General features: G+C 37.7%; 3 protein-coding genes across 4 annotated transcripts in view; 1 reads left to right on the top strand and 2 right to left on the bottom strand.

The window, feature by feature from the left end:
* The window catches only part of LOC122076529, a 24526-nt gene extending 22271 nt beyond the window's left edge, over positions 1-2255 (top strand). Inside the window, exon 10 of the mRNA XM_042641863.1 lies at positions 1523-2255. Coding sequence (XP_042497797.1) covers positions 1523-1867 — 345 coding nt within the window. The 3' untranslated portion in view covers positions 1868-2255. The remainder of the gene's footprint in view (positions 1-1522) is intronic.
* Positions 2256-4152: 1897 nt separating this feature from the next.
* LOC122075501 lies at positions 4153-11769 on the bottom strand. The gene is made up of 3 exons (XM_042640553.1): positions 11080-11769; positions 6644-6831; positions 4153-5001 (listed from the first exon to the last, which is right to left on the bottom strand). Exons 1-3 carry the CDS (start codon positions 11654-11656, stop codon positions 4474-4476), a joined length of 1293 nt encoding a protein of 430 aa, XP_042496487.1. The 5' UTR covers positions 11657-11769; the 3' UTR covers positions 4153-4473.
* A 2298-nt stretch (positions 11770-14067) lies between these two features.
* LOC122075500 (putative clathrin assembly protein At5g35200) lies at positions 14068-26396 on the bottom strand. Of its 2 annotated transcripts, none has more exons than XM_042640550.1 (16): positions 26241-26396; positions 25333-25453; positions 25164-25233; positions 24517-24614; positions 22963-23104; positions 22776-22876; positions 20415-20498; positions 20221-20271; positions 20056-20121; positions 19906-19971; positions 19656-19736; positions 19411-19488; positions 18633-18788; positions 18448-18526; positions 17864-17982; positions 14068-14815 (listed from the first exon to the last, which is right to left on the bottom strand). In XM_042640550.1, exons 2-16 carry the CDS (start codon positions 25429-25431, stop codon positions 14459-14461), a joined length of 1647 nt encoding a protein of 548 aa, XP_042496484.1. In that variant the 5' UTR covers positions 25432-25453; positions 26241-26396; the 3' UTR covers positions 14068-14458. The 2 variants fall into 2 exon arrangements, with proteins under 2 accessions (XP_042496484.1, XP_042496486.1); XM_042640552.1 differs by having other exon boundaries at positions 18448-18523.
* Positions 26397-26641: the final 245 nt, after the last annotated feature.

The following is a 26641-nucleotide window of genomic DNA, read 5'->3' as shown; positions in this document are numbered from 1 at the left end:
CCCCCCCCCCCCGCGGATAGGCTTAATTCTGCCCCCCCCTTTTTGTATATTCTTCTTCCTGGTAATGAATTATTTTATTCATCCAAAAAAATAATGAACATTCTTATAAAAGGGTAGCTGGCCAGTATTTGTTCACTATCACCATCCAGTTTTGTGGACTTTCTTGACTTCCCATTCAGGAGGCTTTCTAGCGAAGGTTTTTATTTTTTATTTTGATAATTTTTTAGATTGTGGAACTGGAAATATTTAGCAGATCTTGTGGAATTGGAAATATTTAATCCAAACACACTGGAACTAGTAGAATGACGGATTAAAGCACAGATGCACATTTTTCAACCATCATTTAAGCACAAAACCCTCTCTAATGCCTTAAAAATTCAGTACCTTGTGATATATGCAATTTTGCATGCATGAACAGTAAGATTTGATCTGCTTGTAATCCATAGTTTTGGACACCATAATTAAGTACTTGAGCTCTTTGATGTATAAGACTACTTGATCAGGTCTGTGGGTATAAATAAGATTGTCTACGGCATTGACATCACCAAAAACACCTATTACCAGAAACATGCTGCAGTTATACCATAAACAGGGAAACAGTTGGGCAGTTGACACTGTTTAAATTATGACTGACATGCAAGGTTTTATGCACCATCTTCTTGATTAGATGATCTTAGCTGTGTGCTAGATGGGCTGAAATGTTGTGCGATTGATTGTGTGGCTAGTAAGATTTTGATAGTACTTTTGGTTTTGATTTTTTTATTTACTACTGTTTAGTGGCTAGTAAGATTTTGATAGTACTTTTGGTTTTGATTTTTTTATTTACTACTGTTTAGTGGCTAGTAAGATTTTGATTGTACTTTGGTTTTGATTTTTTTGTTTACTACCGTTTAGTGGATTTGGATGTTCAGTATTGTAAGAATGTCCTAGATCACTTGTTAGGATTTGTTATGATTTCTGGTATGGCATGATGCAGTATGTTTGCATGCCAGATAGTCCTAATATGAACTCAAAGAGGAGAAGAAAAAATGTGGTGGGGTGGGAAAGGGTGTTTACACGTACACTGGTGAATGAGCTTGAACCTTGATGACTTGATGGAATTCTTCTGTTTCTTTGTGGTTCTCCTCACAATTTTACTGAATGCACAAAGGGACAGATTGGGTTTTTCAGTTGCACGAGAGATTTATTTTTTTGGAGGCAGTTTTCCTTTATCCACGGTTAAGGGATTCTCCCTTGGTGAGGGGTTTGGATGGTGTGCAGAGGGTATTGGGGAACAGTTGGGGGGAGGGGGTTATTATCGATTTCGTACTATAGGGTGGCAGAGCATTTATGACCCTAGATGGGGATGTACTTTTAAACTTTCTTCCATTTGTTAGGTGATCTGAAGTTTTGTTAAGATCGCAATCATTAAATTCCCTTGGCTGTCTTTTAATTCATCTGTTGCTCTTCTTCTCCCAAGTCCCTCCCTGCAACTTTAGCAAATATATAGATGTTTCAACTGAAGACTGTTGTTGTCTTGCAGCAATATATCCATACTCTTGAGGCTTCTCTTCAAGAAGAGATGTCACGACATGCCCCTCTCTATGGTGCGGGCTTGGAAGCATTGTCAATGAAGGAGTTGGAAACATTGTCACGTATCCACGAGGAAGGGCTCAGGCAGATCAGTGCACTCCAACAGCGGAAAGGGAGTGTCGGTGGCAGCCCTTTGGTGAACCCCCATGCTCTCCCCCACTCTCATGGGTTGTATCCTACGGCCCCACCTCCCATGGCTGTTGGATTGCCTCCTTCGCTTATCCCTAATGGTGTCGGGATCCACAGCAACGGGCATATGAATGGTGCAGTGGGACCTTGGTTCAATCCTACTTGAAGCCAGTTGCAGCAGACTCCTGTAATTCTGTACAAGTCACAATGATCATCTTTCATCTGGCTGGCATTTTGTCCTGCCGGTAGAGCTCAGTAAAATTTCCTTGTGAAAGGGCTTTCCACCAATTTTTTTCTCTCAATTCTTCTAATATTTCATTTTGGCCTACTTTTAGAGTCATCTCTTGGCATTTAAACTGGTAGAACCGTCAGATGGTCTGTTAAATAAATAACAGAAAAAATGGGAAATGCATAGTATGGGACGGGAAGATAGGATTGTAATAATCAAAATGTAAGAATGTGGAAAATCCAAAGGAACTAGCAGTTGCAAATGCCTCGTTTTGCTCTTTTGTTGGAAAAGCATATCTGGAAAATTTTGGAATTTTGTTGTGCCATCAGCTTTGTTCCCATTTTTGTCTTTGGTATTTCTTGTTTTGTGCTTTCCCTGTATTTGTGAAAGTAATGAAGGTGTTCAAACTGGAAGCTCTATATTGGAGGATCTATCGCGGGTTGGCTGGCTGGCTGACTGACCGCCCGCCTGCCCGCCGGCTGTGGAATGCCGGATGGTGATGAATTGGGTGTCGGATGGTGATGAATTGGGTGTGCTTGTGCCTCTTGTGCACTCTCTGCATAGTTAGCACATAAGGAAGCATAGATTAATTGACCTTTCATAAAAGTAATAGTCATCCAACCAGCTTGATATTGAGAAGCTTCAAAACTGCAGTCACAAAATAACGAATTCATCCTTAGTTCTTAGGTAAGAGATCATGGTATTTAGGCCAGCTATTCTTCAAGGACCATAGGATTCACAGTGTAAGGTATTGGCCGAACTAGGTTTAAATCACCTACCCATCTATTAATATTTGATATAACGGCTAGGGGGTTGAGCGGTTTACCTAATCTAGGAAAAGTATTTCTTGCAATCCATATAAAGTAGCAGGTAAACTAAAAACTGATAAAAAGAAAGAAAATTCTGTTTTGGACAAGTAAAATTGTTCCGGTATGGAGTTGAGCAAATCCACCAAAGACTGCCCGTGAAGGTAGGTACTTGGTTCTTAATCCTAGAACCCCTGCTGGCTCCTGCTCACATCCTTTTTGAAAAATGACATGAAAGGAAAAGATGCCAGTCAGTCTCTCTTTCTTGATGACAATGGGAACATTCGTCCTCGACAGGAAGTGCTTGAGATCAACTTTGGTAAGAATGCCTTTCTTCAGAAGTTCCCACAAAAAAAAATTTAAGAACTTGGGATGAGCTTTTGACATCCATAGGGTAGACCATAACCTCTCTCTAGAGTTATGAGACTGACGACTTCTGATTGAGGACAAATCGAACAACAATTTTCGTGGTAAGGGTACCTTTTGAGTTTGTACTAAGAAGGGAATCCTCAAGTACAAAGGTAAGAAAACTTTAGACACCATTGGTTTCGAAAACATAGTCCTCACTAGAGGGATATTACATTGACCATCTGAAAGATGGTCCGAGACCGACTTATACAAACAATTGCAAATAGTTGTTACCGAATCCACATAAATGGTCGGCCTCCTAGGTAACCAAGGGTCTTTCCATATATCAATTTGTCTACCATTTCCTACTCGCCAGCACACCGTTCTCTTGAGTTTCATTCTTGCAAACGTACTTCCCATTGCACAGGTCAATACGCGCCTAGTATCCATCGTTTAAGGCTAGGACTACTAAGGTATTTAATCCCATTCGCTCCCTTAGCTTTCGTCTCTGAGTGTCAGTGTCAGCCCAACAAATAACATTAAGAAAGTTAAGAGGTCTGACGTTCAATGTCTCTTCATGAGTCTATCCCTTAATGGTGGAATATTAGGCAATGCTTATTCATCTTAATGTTTACAATGGAACCCACCAATCTGATTGATTATTAGTGAGCCCTCATGAATCATGATATTTTATCTTGATTGAGCCATCTAAATGAAGTTTTCAATGACGAACAATCAACAATGTAGAGTTATAAACAAAAACAATTGCAAATCATGAAGGCTGTCATTGTCACATGAGGGATTTGGTCTGAAACGGACTTAGAACTCAACCCCATAATTCAACTTACAAGGTGAAGGGACCCAAGGGCATATCAACCCACATCAATTCCCTTTGGAAACCGATGGGAGATCAGCCCCCCAAAAAGATGATAGGGGACCGTCACATGGTCATTCTTCGAAATAGTATCTTTTGATTGATCAGTCTTAACAGCTTCATGAATATGTTGGTGGCTCCTTAGTCAGGTTTTAGGTTCGAGGGAAACAGTACAAAGCAACGACGACAAGGCAGGAAGGCAATAGAAATGGACATACATTGGAAGCATTATCACAAAAGGAATCATCAAAGATGCAGTTGTACTTTTCCAGGTTCCATGGCCATAGTTATGCACACCGAACAGTAAATATGTGCAAAATACAGCATAAATGATCCACCATTGTCGGTTAACACCACCAAGTGATTGATCACGTGAGTTCCTTTTGATTAATTATTAACTTAAACAAAGATGCTTATTTTGCAGGTTGGAAGCTGGAAATATAAAACAAGTAAAAATGGAATAGAACTTTATACAAACTTGACAGGTCAAGTAGTCTTTAGTGGTCTTTACCCGCTCAATCGAAATCATCAATGGTAAGCCAGTCATTTGACTCCTCACCCTCTGAATCTTTCTCCCGAGAAGTTGTTTCGACAACCTTTTTCTCCTGAGAATCGGAATTTTCATTCAATCGAACCCATTCATTGGAGGAGCCATTTGATGAGGAGGAAACTCTTATATCCTTCTCTGAATTCAAGAATCTTTGTCTACTAGATGTATTATCATCATTGTCATCCTCCTCCAAATCGCTGAAGGAAACATCCTCCTCATTTCCAAGCTGTTTATGGGCAGCAACAGATGTGTCAGTCTCGTCTTCTTCCTCTAACCATCCTTCAGTTTTTTCCTGTTCACCAGCCTTTATGTGATGTGGTGAATTTACAGTCTCCACCAAAACCTCCTTTTCCTGAGCTGGGTTGCTCTCTTCTTGAATTTTAGTTCCCTTATCACTCACCTCTATCAATGAATCACCATTCTTAGAGCTCTCCACTTGTTCATTCACTCTCTTTTGCAATTTCTGAAGCAAAGAATCTCTCGCTTCAATAATCTGCAAAGAAGTTCAATAATGTCGATATCAAGGAAACAGTTATCTTGTTATTGTGCATCACAATGTGTATTAGAATTAGCTTCCCATTAAAAGGCCACTAGTTATTGGACAAATCAGACGACTGTGTTTCAAAATCAGAATCTTCAAAAGTCATTCCCCTAATGACTTCTACTTCAAATACTGCTGGACGTCTTTGGGCTTTTATTTTATTTTATTTATTATTATTATTTTTTTGGGGTGGGGGGGTGGGCGAGGGGAATTACAGGTACAGAAGTAATAAAAAGGATGTCCTAAATGCCATGGGAAGATTTTCTAATTGAAGACCCAAAGCACATATAACCGGGAACGTTGTGAATAATGTCATTGAGAGCTCTACCCTTCGGTTCACAATTGAGTGTTTGACCAAAGGCTATGCACTTCAACCTCAGACTGCTGACATCAGTGAAAACTTAAACTAGTGATTCAGTTTTACAGCCAGCTACCCTGGCTCAGACATTGGAAGAACAATTAAGATGGCTCAGACACATGCAAAGGCCAGCCAATGCACCAGTAAGGACATGGTGAGGGCCAAAGACGATGATAAAAGGACAATAAGACCAAAGAAAATATGGGTAAAAGTGGTGAGAAAGCACACAAATAGTTAACAGCTGAAATGGCTCTAAATATAGTGAAATTCCAAGCAGGATTTGTGTAGCATACCCTAATTAGATCAGTTAAAGGCTTAGTTGAGTGAGTGAGTGTGAGTGTGAGTGAATCAGCTACCAGTGCTCAGCTACATGCAACCTTGATCTATACTAAGTGATGCACAAAATTTTACACAGTCCATAACAAGAGAAAAAAAAAACAAAATAAGATAAACTACATCATCCTAACCAACTGATTAACTGTATGATTTTGAGTAGTTCCCCTATATTACAGGATAGTAGTCCACTAGATGGAAAGTTGGATGCTTACAATGAGCTCACTATTGTGAGTTAGAGCTATGCTTCATCCACAAAATAACCTCATCAAGTGAATTGATCAGATGAGAGATATGTATAGTAATTCCACACATGTGGTCATGGCTAACTACATGATCTACCACTTACAGAGGCGGGCTGAGGTTCATCGTTGTAATTTTCCTGAATAGGAACCCCTGCAATCTGTTTCTTAAGTATGGGTTTAACCAGAAATGGCATATGTTAAAACATGATACCGTTATTATGGAATCATGCATTATAACTCTCTTTCTCTGATTCTTTTCTCTCATTTCTTCAATTGTTGAACCTCTTGTCTTTTTTTATGCCTTTTATGCTCATGGAGAAAGGCCTAGTTGAACAAAGAACCACCTAAAGGAGACTGTATCCCTACTTTATAATGGTTAAAAACCCATCCTCATTCTGGCAAAAGCATAGTCTATGACAAAAGAACCAACCCCCCCGCCCCATGTGTCTTCCACCTAGTATTTCATCCAAGAAGGGTTAGAATTCAATTTCTACACTTTTTCCCACGAGGACAAATGAATTGATATCACTTTTTTTCCTGATAGGATTATTAAAATAAAATAAAAAAAAATTAAAAATTAAATAAATAATAAATAATAATTAAATAAAAGAAAAGAAAGAAAGAAAGAAAGAGTAGCCTCGGGACAAAGGAGTCTTGCCTGTGGAGTTGATAGAAGTTTAGAATCGTGTTCATTCAGTCTTGGGTGCAACAGAATAAAATATATCATCCAAAACTGCCCCTCATTCATATGACTTGGGCAAAGCCTAACATTAAGACCCGCTAAACTTGGAGCCAAGTTTTCAACAGTTGAAGCATGTTCCCGTTGAGCATCAGACATTTCAAAATCTGCAGAAAATATGCAAAATTTACAGGCAAAATAATGTTGAATTAATTTTTGAGCATGGTCAATAGTTTATGTTTTGTAGAACAGGGTACTAAAAACAGAAGAATATCAAGTCATGTTCTACTATACTTCTAGTAAAAAAAGAAAAAAGCATAAGAAAATAGAGGTCAAAAGAAACATTTGATTCTTGTTTGCTGAAATGTAACTTCCTTTTCCATGTCATTGACGTTTTGTCTCAAGAATTATTTGACAAAAATGCCATTTTTCTGTTTGCAGTACTTGACCTTAAGTTGGTTAAAATTTCAACAGCTATCCATTGTTAGAATACAAACTCAACTAATAGTCAACAACAAACCACTTTTGACGGTCAGATGAGAAAAATAGGAGTGCGACACACGAAAGCCATTGCATGGTAGCCCATGCAGTAGTTTGATTGCTTAGCATGCACATGGCTATACCTTGCCTGTGTTGTCTTGGCTCTTCGACCAAGGTGGCATTCTGGTAGGAAGGCCGACCACTACATAAGCCACCATCAGTCCAAGAGAGAAGCAAGCTACCTTTCTTTGATCCACCTTCCCAGGCAGGGAAGAGAGAAATACGCTGCGGATGGTGGTCATGATAGGTTTGAGGATCTTACAAAGGGTGAACGTCTTGCAAGAAGGTCACCATCCCAAGCAACAAGATTGTCCAAGAAAAGGACCAGGGAGAATATAAACCTTAAAGCAAACAAAGAAGATGCCACTAGCTAAGGGGGGACAGAAGGATAGATAGATTAGACTCTAGAAGACTTACCATGTCAAAGGCATAGTAGAGACAGACTGATTGAGTCAACGAAGAACCCTATGTTTAGTAAGGGGCGAGTGACTCCGTTCCTACTGAATTAGGTTAAGTCAGTTCCTCCTTCATCACGTAGTTCAGTCTAAAATCAAATCCCTCCTGAACTCGTTCACTTCGTGAACTGCTACTTGTCTCCCGCACTCTCACCTGGAACTACACTTTCCAATAGTCTCGTGGGGGCCTATATATAAAGAAGACTAGCACACATAGTTGTCATGGCATCTAGGTGACCCAAGGTGTTGGAGGGGGCTTGGATGAAAGGTGACACCAACAAGGTTACCAAGGTGCCTGGACGCCTAGACATCGCCTAGACAACTATCCTAGCATAGCTTCGATCTAAATGTTTGTCCATTTCAACTTCATGAATGTTAAATTTCAAATTTCCTCAGCTTTCAGTTCCATAAAGTCACTTAAAACTATAAATTCTGAAGTGCCTTGTAATTCTAATGAGAGATGCTAATGTGATTCTGTTTCAATCTGAGGCTTCCCCTTCTCTTTCATCTTTGGACAAGCACAACAGCTTTCTTTCTCCTCCTTCCTTCCATCAAATGCTACGCTTTGATCATACATCTTATGGTTTATATCCCTAAATCTCTTCACAACTTACATATCGGTCACCCCCTTCTTTCTCAGCAATCCACACATCGATATCTCAAATTCTCGTTGGTAAATGTATGCAATATCAACCTTCGAAACAGAATCTTGGGACTGGCCCATCACCTGCAGATTCGTCTTGATTGATCCACATTAGATTTCCCAGCCTCACAAGGACCAAATCCCTCATCATGAACACATCTGCTGGTATTAGACAATTAGACAAGGATATATGAATGTAAAAAAGACAATATCCTCACCAAACCATCAAACCCACAGAGACAGACCCATTCAGTTTATTTCACATACTGCATGATATGTTGTATAATAAATTAAAGTTTGCAAATATAACAATCAAGATGGATGTTCCTATGAGTGGGACAATCAAGATGGATGTTCCTATGAGTGGGATGAAGATAGTAAAAAGGTTATCCATCACATATGGAAAAATAATTTTTCTTCTAAGAGAGCAAGTGTTGGCAACTTGGCATTTTTCTAACCCATGAATGCAACACAAAACATTACCAAAAAAAGAATGCAACACAAAAAAGAACCAAACATCAGCTAATGGAATGTTGATGCTACAACAATTATCCTTTTATAAAATTGGATATTGGAATTTATATTCTGGAGCCACACTTACCACAGTCAGTTACCCTCCAGGACAATTAGGGTCATTCCCCGAAAATCCAGGGGTATAGATGTAGACGGTGACCTTTAATTGTCAAACTTCTGACAAGTGTTTACCTAGTAGACGAATGCTATATCTAGCAAGTAAGGGACACAAAAGCAGCTCCAAAAACTCAACTGAAAAAGGTCCTAAAAGCATCATATCTATGTTACAAAGGATACGATTGAAAAAATAGCAAATGAAGGTTCTCTAGTAGTAACAGTTTATAACAGTAACACTACTCCGAATGCCTTCAAACATGAGACACCTTCCTCTGGAATGTCTCATGAGCAGAAAACTTAGAACAATCAATTTAGCAAAAAGCATGCCCATTAAAACCCCATAGTCTACCAAAATGATGTTCCTCACATAACAATAAAAAATAAATAATAAAAAAAGAACAAACTCTAAACTGGATCCTTTGGTTCCTTCCTTTTTTAACAAATCCATAGGTCAACTACTGGTGCAAATTAATCAACAAAATAGGCTTATTTTATTAGGAATAAGCATAGGGTTGGGTTCCATATATGTTGGGTCTTTGATCCCATATGTTTTGAGTATAATAGACCACTTTTATGGGTCTAAAAGGGAGGCTCTAAGATTGAGTACGAGATTACTAGTTAGTTTCCCTTTTGCATTAGTTTCCATTTTAGTTGGGCTTTGATGAGTTAATTAGTTTCTAATTTCAGTCATTAGTTAGTTTCTAAATTCAGTCAAAAGTTAGTTTCTAATTTCAGTTTTATTTAGTTTCTTTTTTCATTAGTTTACAATTTCAGTTTTTTAGTAACTACATGTCAGTAGTTTTAGTAACTCAGATTTAGTAACTTTTGAGTTGCTATTATTTGTAAACACCCCCATCATTATAATAAATAAAGGAGAGCTCTCATTAGTAGAGCCACGATTTATTAATTAAAAAAAGAAGCTGTCTCTGCTGAGACTGCTGTGTGTTTGATCACAGTGTAAGGGAGTGGTGTTTGATCTATTCGACTCATTGCGGTGTGAAGCCTGGGAGGATCTACTACAAGTGTATTCTTCTTCTTCAGATATTTTCTCTCTTTTCAAGATCTTACATTGCTGCAACACAGGTATTTATACTGCAACTTTTTCTACCCAGAAATTCTGAAATACTACCTTTCGGCCTCTTCTGCTGGAATCAGTTCCAGCCACTGTTTAGCCCCCAAACTGAGGTTGATTGTTCCCCTATACTCCCTTGTGGATCGACCCAAAGAAGGTCTGATTCTAAACTGCCGTTAGAGAGATATTCAAAATCTCCAGATTTTTGTCATGTAGTGAATCTGCCAGAATTTAAACAGAATCGGTACCTGAACTGTTTAATTCTGTTCTCCTATTTTTCTGCTGTTGTTTTGGGACTGCTGCATCTTATTAATACTGCTGGATCTTAGTTTATTTGAGCTACTGAAGTCTGGGCTAGATAGCATTGAATACTGTGATCGCTAGCTACTGTTTCCCTCTTTTCTGTGGTCTGATTTTTGCTGGTATATCAATCTGCTGTGGATTATTGTGGAGGTTATTGGTTGTTCTTTGGTTTAAAAGTACCTGCAGAATGAGACTTGGTTAGAGTCCTATCCTAATCTACATTAACTACCCTCTCCATTCATGATTTGGAAACATCCAAGAGATACAGTGGACCCACTCAATGAATTCCAAGAGCCACTCTTTAATCTTGGTGCTAAGGAAAGATCATTCCTTTTCCTCTTTGGGTGGGGTGGGGTGGGGTGGGGTGGGGTGGGGGGGGTTGTAACCCTGTAAGGGTGAGGTTTACTTCTCTAAAATTAAGGCACAGGCTAGAAGAACTTCCCTTCCATTCCACAGTTGATGAGACAAGTTTACAAATTATCACCTTGCATTATAGTCACATGATTGCATAGTTAATCCAGATACCAAAAAAAATAATTCCTGTATTCATCACTCAAAACAGAAATTGCATGGTATATCTGTGCAAAACTGGCTAAAACATAGCCGAACCAAAATGAAATCTTTACAGGGTTCCAATTATAAGTCTTAAGGATACAAAGGTACTAATCATTGATAACAATTAAAAGCAGAAACATCAAACAGACATGCTAGAAAAGAAAATACGAAATCGAATTCTGTGAGCAAGTAAGGAAAAGGAATAAGAGGCAATTACCATTCTCAAGAGAAAGGGGGAAATCCGTCCAACATTCCGGTCGCATTGACATCTCTCGAACGAATTCCAATACCTCCTCTGTAACACCAACAATGTCGCCACCGTGACCCTCCACAGAAAACTCATCAACATCATCACCATCCTTGGGAAACAGCAGAAAATTCGAGGCCAACTTAGAGATCTCATTAACAGCCATATTGGTGGAAAGTATAGAAAGACCAGACTTGAAACTACCACCGATCTCAGCGAAATCATTGCGAATGCCAAGAAGTGTCTGAGAAGATGAATCATGGGTGGAAGTGGAATCCACGGAGGACTGAGGAGAAGAGGTAACAGGAGGTGGGGCTAGGAAAGAGGCGACACCCCATAATTGCCGACCAATGGTTTTCCTCAGCTCTGATAAGTCCTCTTTCACTCCCCCACCAGGAGAGGAGCTCTCTTCATCTTCTTCTTCTTCTTCTTCTTCTTCTTCCTCTCCTCCTCCTCCTCCTCCTCCTCCTCCTGGTGAATCCTCCTCCTCGTCATCTGGAGGTTGGAATTTGAAGGGATTTGGGAGTGGAATTGAAAGCCAAGACATTATTGGGATTTGGGTTTACAAGTTGGAGAGACCAAAGAGAAGTGAAGATGAAGAAGATTGAAGAAAGTAAAAAATTCTCTCCCCTTCTCTCTCTAGACTCTCTCTCTCTCTCTCTCTCTTTGTATTCCCCAGCAATTTTGAGTTCTCTCTCTCACCTTTTCACTAGGTTGTTGGCAGTTCTTAATTCTTATTGATTGGATATATTTTTCTTGATTTATTTATTGGCTCATTTTTTATTTTATTAATTTTTTCCTTATCTTTATAAATGGTTTCAACATTCAACAGTAGTACTCTTCCATAAGGAAATATCTTAATGGCGTCTTTAATATGTTCTTTGGTTTTCAATTATTAAAGGAACTTTTTTTATTGGTATGAGTTTCATTGGAAACTTTTTATTATTTTAGCCATTGGATGAGAATCCATTTGGGTAAAGAAAAAGATCAGGTTGAAATTTCGGTCTGATATAATGACCAGGTGTTCCTGTTTCTTTTATGCCATCAGATAGGATGAAACTTTCATCCTCTAACAATCATGTATCACAATCCACCCAAAGCTCCTTTACAACCGTCAGATGCGAATCTACTAATAAATGGTAGTAGGGAGAGTTTATTTGGTGTGAAAATCGTCTACAATCGCTGCATCAGTGTAATAAGCATCGAGTGATTGAGAACCTCTTGGGGTACATATCCAAAAGTTTTTAGTCGTTCGACGCTCATCACATCTCATCATTCACTGCAGAAAATTTAAACTTGTGTATTTGCATTGATTGGCATAGGCCTAATAAAGCCCTACAAATTTTTTTGGCTTGACTTGTCATAGTTTTCTAATCCATGAGACGGGTTAAGACTGACCATGGTTTAATGTAGCATATGTTGATACCGATATCCATAATACATGGTTTTAAAAATCAAATCGGATTGATCAGGATTATCTGAATTGAATCGATTCTAACCAAGACCGATCCACTGTTAAGTATAAAGCTAAAATTATTCAAAAACCAATCTTTAAAAAAAAAAAAAACAGTTGTAAATATCCCAATTGATACAGATTCATTCCACATCGGTATCGATTGAGATCGATCAAAAGTTTTAAAACCCTCAACTTCCCTTTACTTACATTTTATGCTTCTTTCATCCTAATCCTTTCACTGATTGAACCGTTAATTTCAAAAAAACCGACAACATACATAACATCCTCCCTTGATAAAATTGGCAAACTAGATATCCATGAGGTATGCCAGTGCATTGGGCTTACGGCCATACAGGCGCACCTGCCCAACAGAATACAAATGAATGGGACCCAATACTGTCAGGTTGTTGTGACGTCTCCATTAAGGCCATAAGTCCATATCACTGACATTTCCCGGATCAGAAATGCAAATCATGGAAATTCCCAGCTGTTTGGACCCATAACAGTCCAAACAAAGTAATGGACTTTTATTCTTCACTCCATTGAGGCCCAAACTATTTTCTCGGAAATTTAAAGGAAAATGAAATGAAATTTTCATACTTTAGGAAGACATGTTTATAATCATTATTCCGTATGAGTGTATAAACTATTTAATTTTTTAACCATTTTTAATAATGATATATTTTATATATAATTTTTATTTTACATATTATACCAAAGGGTTTTAGATGCAAAGTAAAGTAAAATTTTATAATCAAATATAGAATAATTTAAAGTTAATGTTAAAATCACATGAGTAATGCTTACATATATTTCCTTTTTAAATATGAAAATTTCACTTCTCTTCCTTTTAATTCCCCTTACAATCAAGCATAGCATTTCGGAAAAGAAAACCCACGACGCCCATGTGCAAATTTTTGTGAATATCTTCTCACATCCCACCCATGAACCCCACACCCTCAATTGGAGTGTGGTGTATTGAATTTCATCTGAGGCTATATAAGTAGTTTTCTGAATTTCCTATATAGGATAAATAAGCTGCGAGAGGTGTGAGAACCAACATTGCAATCTTATTCTCATTGATAGTGAAACAAATTCTCATCTCACCATGCAAATCTATGTGCATTGTGATTTGTTTACCTTTTTTTTTCTCGCTTTAGACTTGCATTTCTACACTCCAATAAATGCCCCTATCAGACGATACACCACCCTCCCCTTAAATGCTTTTCGTGCGGAAATGGTGTGGACTGTGGAGGTAGAAGAAAAGAACCCTACTCATACCTTAACGCTGTGCACGGTTGCTTTTCAGCTGATATCAAAAGTTGGACACTTATCGTTGAAAGCCCAACTTAAACAAAGCAAGTACATTTAAGTCTAGGTAATCTCACTCCTGTGAGTAAATAACCTTGACAAAGTAGCTAATTGATGTTGCAAGACGAGCTCTGATGCAAATAGAATGATAAAAACCCTTATCCCACTCAAAATCTTAAACAAGATCAACGAAAAAAAAATCACAATGTATCCTTGATCTCTTCATATGTAAATGATAACAAGGAAGAATTGCAAATCGATTACAGCTTTCAAAGTTTCAATAAAGAGAAACAAGAATTGAGATTCCTGCCTGAGCACAGAAATGCAGGTCCAATCTTCAGATTATTAGGAATCATTACCCACAAAAATAATCAATAGCCTAGAACTCAAATCTCCCTAACTAATACCTGTAACATTCTCATGATAGTAACTGCACATACACAACATATGGTACATCTCTGTCTTGAAACCAGCCCTCCCTACCAGCCCCCAAATGCCTCGAATCTCATCTGCTTGTCCTTCATTTCCATCTACTTATCTTGCTCTCAGCCAAAAAAACAAGTGACTACTGATCCTGTTTTCTCACATAAGGCTTGTGTATGGATTGTTAGATTGAACAGGAATACCCGAGCCATACGGATGGTTTGCAGCTCCATAAGGATTTCCAAAAGGATTTAAAGGCTGTTGCTGTTGTGGAACATTCATCATCATCTGTTGCTGCAACATGAAAGCTTGCTGTTGTTGGGCCATTGCTGCCATCTGTACGGAATGGGGTGCTGCCATGGTGTTGGAGGCAAAGAATGGATCATGTGCTGGTTGTTGCATCATAGGACTAGCCATGGGCACTGGCTCCCATGGGTTGTAGCTCACATTCTGGTTATTTCTTCTAAGTGCATCATCGTATAAGCTGTCCAATGTAAGCAAGTCCAGCCCTCCAGCCTTTTTTAATAAGTTAAAACGCATTAGCATATACAACCAGGAAAAAAGAATACCAACGCATGTCTAGTAGTCCTACAAACTAGAGAAAAAAACAACTATTATGGAAGGATAGGGCATATGCATGGCACCCATGCATAGCAACAGACATCCAAAGACTTTCAATCCAATCAAATGATCCAAACAATCTCAAAAATTTCTGCTAGTAATCAAAATATAGCTATAATGAATGGTATGGAAGTATGGAAGATTAGCAATCACCAAAGTAATTGAAATAGGAATTTATTAGAGCAAACACCAAGAAATACGAAAATAAACAGACAATAGACCTGCACAACATAGAGATTTAATGAGGTTCATACACCGGTGTGGTGTGCTACATCCTCGGGTGAAGAAGATGTTTCACTATGTAGAAGAGATATTACACCCAAGCAGCGGCAAGAAAACTCGCCCTGAAACCCTAGTTCGAAAAAACCCCCAAAATACAATGACTTTCTCAACAAGAAACAGTACACTATATACTCCAAGTCACGGGTTGACCCACTTCCATCATAGATCTCAGAAAACTTCTCATTCAGGTCGCCACCAAAATATGTCGGAGCGGGTTAATCTTCAAAACATGTCAAGAATTCGAGACAAACTTAACAAAATTGAGCGACAAACTGATGGCAACCAATTGGGGTAAGGCTACACCTTTTGATTATCAGGTCAAACAAGGGATGGAGAAGATAAACTGGTGAAGTGACTCAGAGAGGAGAAACTTTAGCAAACAGTTAGAATGGAATTTTATCCAAATCAGTGTAGTCAAACATATTCTCACAGAATTTTCTTTATTAGGATGGAAAAATAATAGCAGATGCAGCATTATAAAATTTAGCTGTACACATGACTTCAGTATGAACTTGTAGTGACATTTGAACTGATTGACTTACTTAAGAAAATCTTTTTTTTTAATACAATGATAAAATCAATTAAGCTCATTCTTTTGAGATGTCATTTCTGAAATTTCAATTAATCATGTCCAAGGGCAAGAGGCTGTTACACGCTAAAACTATTCACGGATTCAACAAACTATGATTTGTAAAGCCAGCTTGTGTGGGCTATTCCCAGGCTTGTTACGACGCTTTTTCCAAGTAGTTACAAATATGCTTGCTGAGATGCAATCACTTCCGATTGGTTAGAGATACATTATTTCATCCATCAGTGAAAGCAACTCAAAAGGTTTTAGACTGGCATGTTGAATTTCAATTCTTAACCCCTTGTTCGAAAGGTCTCTCCCTCTGTCTTTCCCTCCTTTCACCACCCCTTTTTTTCTCAACTCAACTCACCTACTGTCGTGTTTACTCTTACAAACCCGAGCTGGTTCAATGTTTATTTCCCAGAGTTCACAGAAGTCAAACATTTGCACCAGTACTATTTTTAAGTGTCCAGGTAACAAGTTTCTTCAATCCTGGCTTGTTATTTCAGAAATACCCATTATCATGCATGCATAATTCACTCTTGCACTAGAAGGAACCATGTCTTAGTTTGAAACACCTGGCAGATGCAACTTCATTTAGGATTAGATAATGTTTGACTTCATTTAGGATTAGATAATGTTCTTTCTGGAACCATACCATCATATGATCTACTACCATAGCTGAGCGTACAATATCCAGCAACAAGAAACTCCACGCACTAGAAGGAGCCAGGTCTTCGTTTGTGTTAAAAGTTCTGTACATACCACAGAGGTAGTTCTGTTTTTATCCCTGTGGTATAGCTGGCCGGTAGGAGTTCTAGTTAGTGATCACAATAGTGCCTAGTGGGAGTCCCTATCACGATATCTCTTTGCTTATTTCCCGTAATTTTACCTTCATTTCTTAGTTGAAATCTAATTTGTATTCTCAGTAAGATTCGTACTTAGATTACAACTCATATTTCAGGTTCACACATAAGGTACTGTTCTCTTTGTTTTTTCCTGTAATTTTACTTTCCTTCCTTAGTTGATATTAGATTTGTATTCCAAGTAGGATTCTTACATAGATTATAACTCATAATTCTCGTTTATAAATAAAGTACTTCCAACAATAAACAATATATTAATAGTCTATCGTGGTTCTGGATTTCTCACTTCTTCATCTTCTTTCCTCATCTCTCTTCTTTTCTCTCATCTTCTAGCTAGGTTACTGCTGATTACCAGGTTATCTATTGTAACATGGAATCAGAGCTCCAGTAAACTGTGATTAATCCTCACATACGATTCTGGTTTGACAGTCTTCGGAGATCAGTTCGTGTGACTGCCGCAACCTATGCAGCCTACAGTCTATCTGCACCACTACTTGATGATATTATGAAGATAAACTAGGGCCTTCTACTACCTAACCTTGCTGTTCAAGGAGTTATCATCTTACCAGAGTGAAGTTATCTGCATATAAAGGCAATCGACTCCTTTCTGGAATTTTTATATGCAGACAACTAAATCTTCAATTACTTTACATCAGGCCATCTGATCCCCCTCCTGTTTTGAGGGCTACTTCATAATGCATAAAAGGTACTCTCGATCCCTATACCGGTCTGATCCAAGACCCTGATCTGCTGCAATTTGTTTTCTGCTAGAGGGGCTGGGCAATACTCTGTTTTTTTTTTTGGGGGGGGGAAAATCAGAAAATCAATTTCTGAAATTAAGTTGGATCCGACCAGCAGAGCCATAGTGCTTTTTAGGGCATCATTGCCCCCATTCTAGAAGATCCTTCAACCTTAATCCGAGGTCCATCTGACCTACTTAGATTACAACTCATATTTCTTGTTTATAAATAAAGTACTGGCCACGATAGACAATCTATTCAGAACCTATAGTGGTTCGGGTAATTCTCTCTTCTTCTTTCCTCATCTCTCTTCTCTCTTTCATCTTCAAGCTAGGTTACTGCTGATTACCAGGTTACAACTGTAACAGTTTGAAACAATTGGCAGACTGGAACCATACCATCCTCCAATCTACTACCATAGTTAAGCATAAGATATCCAGCAACAAGAAACTTCATGCACAAAACAATACAAATATAAGAGTAATACCAGTTTGCTTGCAGCAGTAGCACTCTCATTTGAGCTTGGAGCAGTTACAAGTGCCAACTCCCAGCCTGTAGTTCCGTTTGCATGATCAGGACCAGAAGGTAGAGCTGTCGATGAATCAGCTGCAAGAAGAAGATAAATCATAAAGAACAGCTCAGACACTATTTAAAGGTCCTGAAATTCAACTGGAATCTCCTATTCAATTTTGAATGGGGACAACTACAAACTTAATTTGGTAAATACATGATCCAGACTAAGGTAATTTGAGTTGACAAATGCCTGTCATTACATATTGTGCCAGGTAATTTTGTTAGTACAATTTTTTTCCCTTGGTTTTTAACTTTTACACAGCCCAATGAGTTTATTCAAACTACCGAGTGTTGGTCCTCATTATACTTCTTCACTAATCTTTGATTCCCTATCCATTTCTTGTTCCTAATGACCCTAATGTAAATTTTATTTTATAATTACTCAAACCTAAATGATTTTTTTTTAGTCAATTTAACTTGGCAGACATCCAATTTCACTGCTGTTCAAGCTTTCAAACCTTTTGAGTTTATGGTTTAGCACTAATTCAGGGAACTTACCTACTGGAACAATAGCCAGAGCAAGAGCATTCTTCTCATCTAGCTCCGATGCAGCCGGGACAGGATCATCCAAATTCTGCTAACCAAGTAAAACATGCATAGGAATGCCCAGAAAAAATTCAGATAAATAGAATTAAATATAGATGTATGTTGTCGATGAGACGGATAGAAGGTTGAGTAATTACCAACAGATCAGGTGGTTCCGAAACAGGAGCCTCCACTTTAATAGGTTCAGGTTTAGATGGAGGTGGGGATGATGGGTGCTCTTCCTCCACTTCTGGGGTTTTCTCATACTCTATAGCCAAGACCACTTTGGGAGCAGCAATTTTATCGCTAACCACCTGCAATCATGAGGAAGGATTTAAAGAAAAACCTGTCAATTTAACAAACTCATGGCCTGCCAATAAAAATAAAAGACCTCCTCGAGGACCATTTCTTCAAGTAAGACATCATCCAAAACTTGATCTATTTCAAAACAAATATAAATAATTCTAAGAGGCTAGCTTTCTACCTGGATTTAAAAAAATAATAATAATAATAATGAGAATGTGAATGTGAATGTGAATGATATTAAAAGTTACAACTGGCGGCCTATGAAATAAAGAATAGCAATTACTTTTGGGAAATTCGTCACCAAAAGCAAGAAAAACTAAATGGGATCCGTTTTATGGAAAGCCGCAGTTATGTGACATAAATAGCAAGGTGTATGACTGGTTTTGATTAATTAGGAAACCATCCAATTCATATCATTTTGGGTCAGTATTGCCAAGGAATGATGCTCAAAACTCTTTAATGATCAGCTGATTTGGACAAGTTACTATTATTTGTAATAAGGATGGCATAATGCAATCCTTCCTTGGAAATTCTTATGACCGCAATATCATGAGGAAATTATAATGTTCCCTTAGATTCGCAACCCACCTAACAAGGAACTAGTTTTATGAATTAGGAGAACTTCAATACCTGATCCTTCCGAACTGACGAAGCTCGAGGAGCATCTCTGACATACTCCTCCATGGCTGTTAAAAATGATGCTGGTGGCTGCATTATTAATGAATAACTCAAAAAAATTAATCAACTGATGATTAAGTACCAGAAAATCTTTCTTTTTCCTTTTGAGCGTAACCAAAAAACTGTTACTACAACTAAAGGAATACAAATAGGGAGGAAAGCCATCAGAGGTGGTACATGGACTGAAATATTCACACCTGTTCAATCTTGATAAACTTTTCTCCACGCCCAAGATCAAGGCTTTTACATATTTCATAAAACTCTGACAGTCTCTCTGCCTATAAAACCAGAAGATAGCTTGAGATAGAGAAGCAGAAGAAGAAGGAAGACAATAGGCTGAAATTTTACATTGCAACACTAGTACTTCATGGTAAGATAAGACAAATTACAGTAATCTATTTTGAAAAACAAACATTTGAAAGAATGAAAGTGTAAGACAACAGGTACCTGCTGACCCGCCTTTCTGTATATCTCAAAAGCGCTAACAGCATCATGGCGTTGCATCTCAAAAAACTGTAATGATCCAGACGTATGTCTGTAACTTTCTAAATAAATAGCCAGTCGTTTTCATAATGAAATGAAGATTAAAATAAATACCTTGTCAACCAAATTAATTGTACCATCGCTTATAGCCTGATAAATCTTAATGCTCTCTGCAGCTACCTATTCAAATGATAAAAGGTATACATAGCATAAGAATGCCACTCAGCAAGGCACACCCTCTTAAACTTCAGAAAGATAAGCTTATACCAACAAACCTACCATTGAAACTGCCAACTGAATGACAAAATTATAAACTGCTGCTCCTTGCGGCTGCATTTGAGTTCCAAAATAAGTATTATAATGATATAGATACCAAGAAGGGCAGATAATATTTTACTATGTTAAAGACAAGCAGTATTATGGAGGATGCAGACCCATCCTTAAAACTTGACTAGTGAAGCATAAGGTAGTACCTGGCAACCAAGAACACGATGCAGAAGCTGTTGCAACACTGGCAACTGTTCAAGCAATTCAGCAGTGTTCAGTTCCTTGGTCCTCTGTCAGCAGCACAAGAAAGTATTTTAAAAATTGGAATTCATACCACATACAGAATGAGATTACTTCACTAAAGCCTTAACCTTTCCATTACCAGAGATCAAGAAATTGGGCAATAAAAGGCATGAATTGATCCTTAACATTGACCTAAGTTATATTACATTTAAAAAAAAATTGTCTAACAAACAAGAGGCCTATAGGAGAAATTGTGCATTGCTGGGTGTAGACCTTCTGAATAAGTCAAAAAACTTGAGTCTCTTGAGAAAATTTGATAATCATGTGAAGTGCAATAGTTAACCTTTGAAAGCACATATCTTCGTTCCTCCACCCCTAGTTAACATTAATTTTTTTTTAAAGTTTGATAAGAGATGTCATTACAAATATAGAGAAGAATGGACCTAACCTAAGAAACAAGCAGCAGAAATGAGAAAGATTGAACAGCACATTGAGGGTAGACATCAAATCTAAATTCTCCCAAAATAGATGACCGTGCAAATAGGGATTGCCGATGAGGCAGCTATGGTTTTCTGAGTACCATAACCGAATATCACTCACCCTAATGCATCCCACCCTGTGAAACATGCATGGGGCTCACAGATTCTACAAAGCAACCAAAGCAGGGCCCTACTTCAAATACCATGCCTAACCCTATCCAGGTGCAGGTCATATCATACCCTACCCAGTAGGGCTGAGGAGACACACCTATTTTACCCACCCCATTGCATCTTTCATGCAGCTGAGGATCTGGTCAATCACTTTGCTCCTTGGGACAGAATGCAGCAAATAATCTGTGCTGTTCCTAGCAGGGACATTGACCAGCAGATAAAAAATGCAAGTACATACCAGGGAATCCTACCTCTGTTGCAACATCGAAAAAAGAATCAAAAAGAATTCTAGGACTTCAGGTAGAGTTAAAAATATATCTACGGAATGACTGTCACACTCATATCTTTAGATTCATTTAAATGTATCCAAAAACAGCCTACAAGGAGCTGTGTATTCTCTTTACCTCCTCACACCCCCTAACCCCACTCCCCACCCCCCACACCCCCCCAAAAAAAGAAGAAAAAAACAAATCTTTCAGACAACCAAATGGAAGTTCCAAAACAATCAATAGTCAAGTACGAGGACCAATGGCAATCCCAAATTTTGCCATAAACTGGGACAACATAGTACAAGAGAATGGACAGTTCAATATTATGAGGTTGATGTTTTCGTTGTCTCAAAAGGACATGTTAGAAATGTATAGCCCTCAAAATAAGATGAGCCAATATGAGCATTTTATCCAATAGCAGTTAATATGAATAAGGTAATTTCTAAGGGAATATGGGGCTTTCATATGAAGCACAAAGGACCACATAAGTGAATACAATACTGAGAACTACCCAAGGAGTCACAGACCAAGCCTGGATTGCCAAGCAACAAAGGAATCCATCTCCCAGTAATTTAAGCTACTCCAGAAGTGTCCATAGTTTTAGAGAAATCCAAACTAAGGCATCTTTAAAAAGTAATAATATCCCATATGGTGGAGGAAAATACACATCAAGGGTAAATCAAATACACCTGTCATTCCAGAATCAGATGCAGTCTCAGAAACCCACCTTGAATCAAATAAAATTATTGAAGCCTTATGCTGTCCTGACAATACCTTCCCAAGGGCTGAAACTGTAGGTCCCCTTTATCTCTCCAGATTCCTGGGTCCCAACCCATAACCCTGTACCCATACTTGTTAGGAATGACTGTCCTTCAAAGAAGTGAAAAAAATCCAGACAAACTCATGCAAAATGGATCCTGCACGGAAGTCTTTTTGCATAGATTCTTCAGTCCATCTCAGATTCTAATACCAAAAAATATTCTACTAAGATGCTTTTGGAGCCCTTTTACTCCTCTTTTTATCCCCCTCATACCATCTAAAGTAAGGAATTTAAACCGTATTTATTACATTTTCTCAATCCACTACAACATACTTCTTCATCACCTCTCTCTCAGCTTTCTCACAAGCAAAACAAATACTTGTAACCTTACAGCATGACTTGTGCTAAAATAACAGTCTTGACTCTGACAAAACTGTTTAGTGTGATAATTAAAAATAAAATTCAACAAACAAGAGTAGAAATTAAAGCAGAAAATCAACATCTACGTGAAGTTGACTCCAATCTTGGCACCCAAGAGTGATGTCAAAGATTTCAATCAGACAAAAGTAACGATCACATTATCTTATTTCTTCTTTTTGCCCAAGATAAAAAGAATGTAGCAACAGCATAAAATTAATTTCTTACTGGGGGATCTGCCTCAACGTCATACTTCAAGATACGGAAACATTCCAGCCTCTCCTCTAAATATAATGCATATGTGCGAACAAATGCAGAATAATCCCATGCTGAACAGAAATTAACAGGAAACTGTCATTTAACAACTCATTTACTTTAGAATATTAGATTTCATCTCTTTAAGAACAATGAGTACCATTTGGACTGGAATCGTCTTTGAAATGAGATAAGTTGAGCATATGGTTTCTGCTCCTCCCATAATTAATGACCTCTTCACGGAAGGTAGCATCCACTTCCCTAAGAGCACGATGTATCAAGATTAATGATTTCAATGCCACCTAATCACCAACAACCACTGAATCAGCCAAAATCCAAGAATTATAATTAAATAGAGATGCACTTATGACTAAACAACTATTTCACAAGCACTGAAAATAAGTGACTTTTTTTTCTCAAAGCAGCATAGTTGGAGTACTAGTTGATCTAAAAGAAATCAACACAGCTCACAAAATGCTTAGCACCCGATTGATCAATTCAAGATATTGAGCCCCAAAATGAATGCATGAAATGGAAGCTTGGACCAAACTACAACAATGGTGGTGGCGTAGGTCAAGACATGGGAGTGATATTGATACTTCAAAGAAATTTAGACAAATAAATGGAATATATGTCAAGTAAGAACTGAAATAAATTGCCACTAATAACCAAGACTGATCACGTTTAAATATTCCTTGTTCTTTTGTTCCTTTAAAGTATCTTTTTATTCAATTGTTATTCCTTGTTTAGTCTTTTGCATTCTTCAGATTCACTTGTTAATCACTTAATCTAACTCTAAAACACGCTCTCTGATAAAAATAAATAAAGAAAAGGTTAAATTCTCCTCCAATTTGTGTTGTGTACCAGGCCTTCACCCAATTAGAGCTCCTATTTTCAGCTCTCATCAATTCTAAAGCCTATTTCATCAGCCTTAGCCCAAAACTAACCTACTGACATAGCTTATACATGATTTTTCTAACCCTAAAAAAAATTCTGTTATTACCTTTTCCGGAGTTGCAATTTTTAAACTAAGTACCTATACATGTTTAGATCCAACTTTTGCGTGCCCATCCTACACAAAAATATGCTAAGATGATTTACTGAAAGCCTGATGAACGGAAAAATAAAAAATTAGTTCATCTCTGGGGATTTCAAAGCAGCTGCAATGGGTAACTCTAAGAAAGAAGAGTTGTTTTTGAGATAGTTAAGAAATGTGTTGCATAAGACATTTGAACAGTGGGAATAAGGACATTAACACGGGTTGCATTTAATAAGAGAAAAAATAAGACTGAAAAGAAAATGGTCTATGTAGTGGGAAAGGATTCAGAGGCAAATCTATCATTGAGAAAAGAATGGATTTGTGCAACAGACAGGGCATTACTGAACCCAAACAATCAGGGCAATATTGTGATGCTTGTAACATAAACTCTGCTATTGATGTTTTCTATATCCCAAAAAATTTATTTGCAAAAACATTTTCAGAAAGATCAGGGGAAACTTTGAATAAATTACAAGACAAAAACAACAAATTCAATGACAATAAAATGGTCCCTATCAGTTTTAGCATCCTTTCTTTTCAAAGAAATAAACACAGTACTTTCCATATCATGGCCCTTAGACACAAACATTGATGCATGCATTGATAACATCAAACTAGTTTTAGTTCCACATATTCAGTAAATCAAAGAAAAATAATTTGACATGTCTCACATACCGCCCAATTATGTGTCTTGGAAAGACGTCTAGCAAGAGCATGGATGCAGTACGCCACATCTGCTCGAGGCCTTGTAGCTGAAACTGCGACAAAAACAGCTGACATAACAAATATAATAAGTTCCAGTACATCAATTATTTATATGAGGACAAACAAATAAGTGGGAAGGGGGGCTAAGAAAATAAAATTAAGCTGTATGAAACCTAAAGACTCAACAAAAATAAAATCTGGTGTATAGCCCATATACAAGATTAGCCAATTAGGTAAGATAGCTAGGTAGCATCCAATTAACCTATGGTGCACGTGAGCAGCATACACTAGATTGACACATAAAGATACCACAATGTATGGAATATATTTGTGTTAGTACTGAAGCTCTAAAGAATGAATTACACATCCAAAAGTGAAATAACAAATAACAGATGGCAGATGGTTGGGGCTGTGGAAGCTGCAAGTCTACAGCGATAACTGACAGAACTTTCATTGAGGGGGTGGACAACAATCAGAAAGTCTCTCAAGTGCAACATTTCTATAAAGCATCAATAAGAAATAGCGAAAATCCTAACTTATGATGTCGTTCATGCCTTGAAGTCAACATGAAACATGGTAACTCAAGCTAGAGAGAAATAAGAGAAGTATCCAAATACCCCTTATGTGTTTTTCTTTAGCCGGGCGTTCAACATGGTTTGTGGCCTTGACAACAGCAATGTCCAACTCCTGCAAAATTCAATACCATCACCCAAACCCAGAAGGTAAAAATTCAGAAACATGCAATCTAAAAACATTCACCAACTATGATTGTTTTGAATTTCTCACCTTGTAGTCACTGTTAACTTTAGCCAAACTAACAGTGGTGGTGTCCTTGATAGCTCCCAAATATTTCCTCAAGCTCTTCTGTGTACCTCCTCCAGACATCTTTTTTCCCAACCAAAAGATTCTACAGAGACAAGATTGACACACCAAAAAAATGGTTTTATTGACATAATCCACACTCATGATAGAAAAATCGTACAAACCTTCAAACAGTAAGAAATTAATATCTTGTAAACAGCCACATTGGCCTATTGAGAAACTTAATCACCTTGCATTTCTGCACGAAAAATTAATACCCTGGCACAAAGTCTAGCATTTGGACTTTACAATGATTCAGATTCAAGCAAATAAACAGACGCTTGGCACAACAACAATAAACGAAGTGCAGAATCTTTACACTAGTAGTTAGATGCAATCAAATCTAAAATAATTCCATAAGAGGATAAGACTAAAGTAGGCAACACCTCAAAACTCATAGCGATTCATTGAAACGAAATTCGAATTACCAGGTCCAAATCCTCACCACACACAGAAAATTAATAAATCCATTGAGTAATATAATAAAGAAACAGAAATTAACTTCCTGACCGACATTGAATTCTAGAATTTCAACAAACAAAAGGACAATTTTAATGTTGCAAACCAGTAAACAAATCCTTACAGCACATATCATAAATACATTCACCAAACCTTCTAAAAAGAATGCTCCAAAAGATAAAAGAATGAACACCAACATTAAAATTAACAGAAAAAAAGAAGCATCATCGAAGATCAAATAGAACGAAATTGAAAAGAGCACGAAGCATAATCTTCTTCTTAATTCTTAAGCTAACTGTATGGTTCATTCAAACACAGAAACAAAAGACAATAATAGTTCATATAAAACAGAGATCAAAGAGCACAAAACTCACCAGAACCTGAATCGAACTGAACAAGAACGAGATGGAGATGGAGAGGAAAACAGAAGCGTCGGTCTGGTCGGCAACCCAAAAGGTCTAGAGAGAGGGAGAGATACACAGAGAAAGAGTCTAATTATTGCGACTCTTAAAAGGCAACAAATTTGAAAAAAAAAAAATTTTATGTATAAGACGCCGACGACCCAACCTAACCGAATTTCAATCTTTTTTTTTAATTATATAAAAAGGATCCTCTTCCTCTCTCTCTCGCTTCTTTCTCTCTCTAGGAAGGTACGTCTGAGTAGTACTTCTTTCTTTCACTGTAGTGCGCGGGAGCTTTAACCGTAGTCAACTCTGTGGTCTTTTTGTATTGTTACGTACTAAAGTACTACACCAGCCATCGTAGTTAGGAAGAT

The sequence above is a fragment of the Macadamia integrifolia genome, chromosome 4, assembly GCF_013358625.1.
Source record: "Macadamia integrifolia cultivar HAES 741 chromosome 4, SCU_Mint_v3, whole genome shotgun sequence".
In the NCBI taxonomy this organism is placed as follows: domain Eukaryota; kingdom Viridiplantae; phylum Streptophyta; class Magnoliopsida; order Proteales; family Proteaceae; genus Macadamia; species Macadamia integrifolia.
The sequence above is the reverse complement of the archived record's forward strand: the minus strand, read 5'-3'. Positions and strand labels throughout refer to the sequence as shown.

Excerpts from the sequence above, each read along its gene's own strand:
- LOC122075501 (XM_042640553.1), bottom strand. The coding sequence starts at position 11,656 with ATGTCTTGGCTTTCAATTCCACTCCCAAATCCCTTCAAATTCCAACCT. Across the intron at positions 6,832-11,079 it reads CCCCCTTTCTCTTGAGAATG|ATTTTGAAATGTCTGATGCT; the intron begins GTAATTGCCTCT and ends TATTTTCTGCAG. Across the intron at positions 5,002-6,643 it reads AACTTCTATCAACTCCACAG|ATTATTGAAGCGAGAGATTC; the intron begins GCAAGACTCCTT and ends ACTTCTTTGCAG.
- LOC122075500 (XM_042640550.1), bottom strand. The coding sequence starts at position 25,431 with ATGTCTGGAGGAGGTACACAGAAGAGCTTGAGGAAATATTTGGGAGCT. Across the intron at positions 24,615-25,163 it reads TAAAGAAAAACACATAAGGG|CTGTTTTTGTCGCAGTTTCA; the intron begins GTATTTGGATAC and ends TTGTTATGTCAG. Across the intron at positions 22,877-22,962 it reads AGACGATTCCAGTCCAAATG|CATGGGATTATTCTGCATTT; the intron begins GTACTCATTGTT and ends ATTTCTGTTCAG.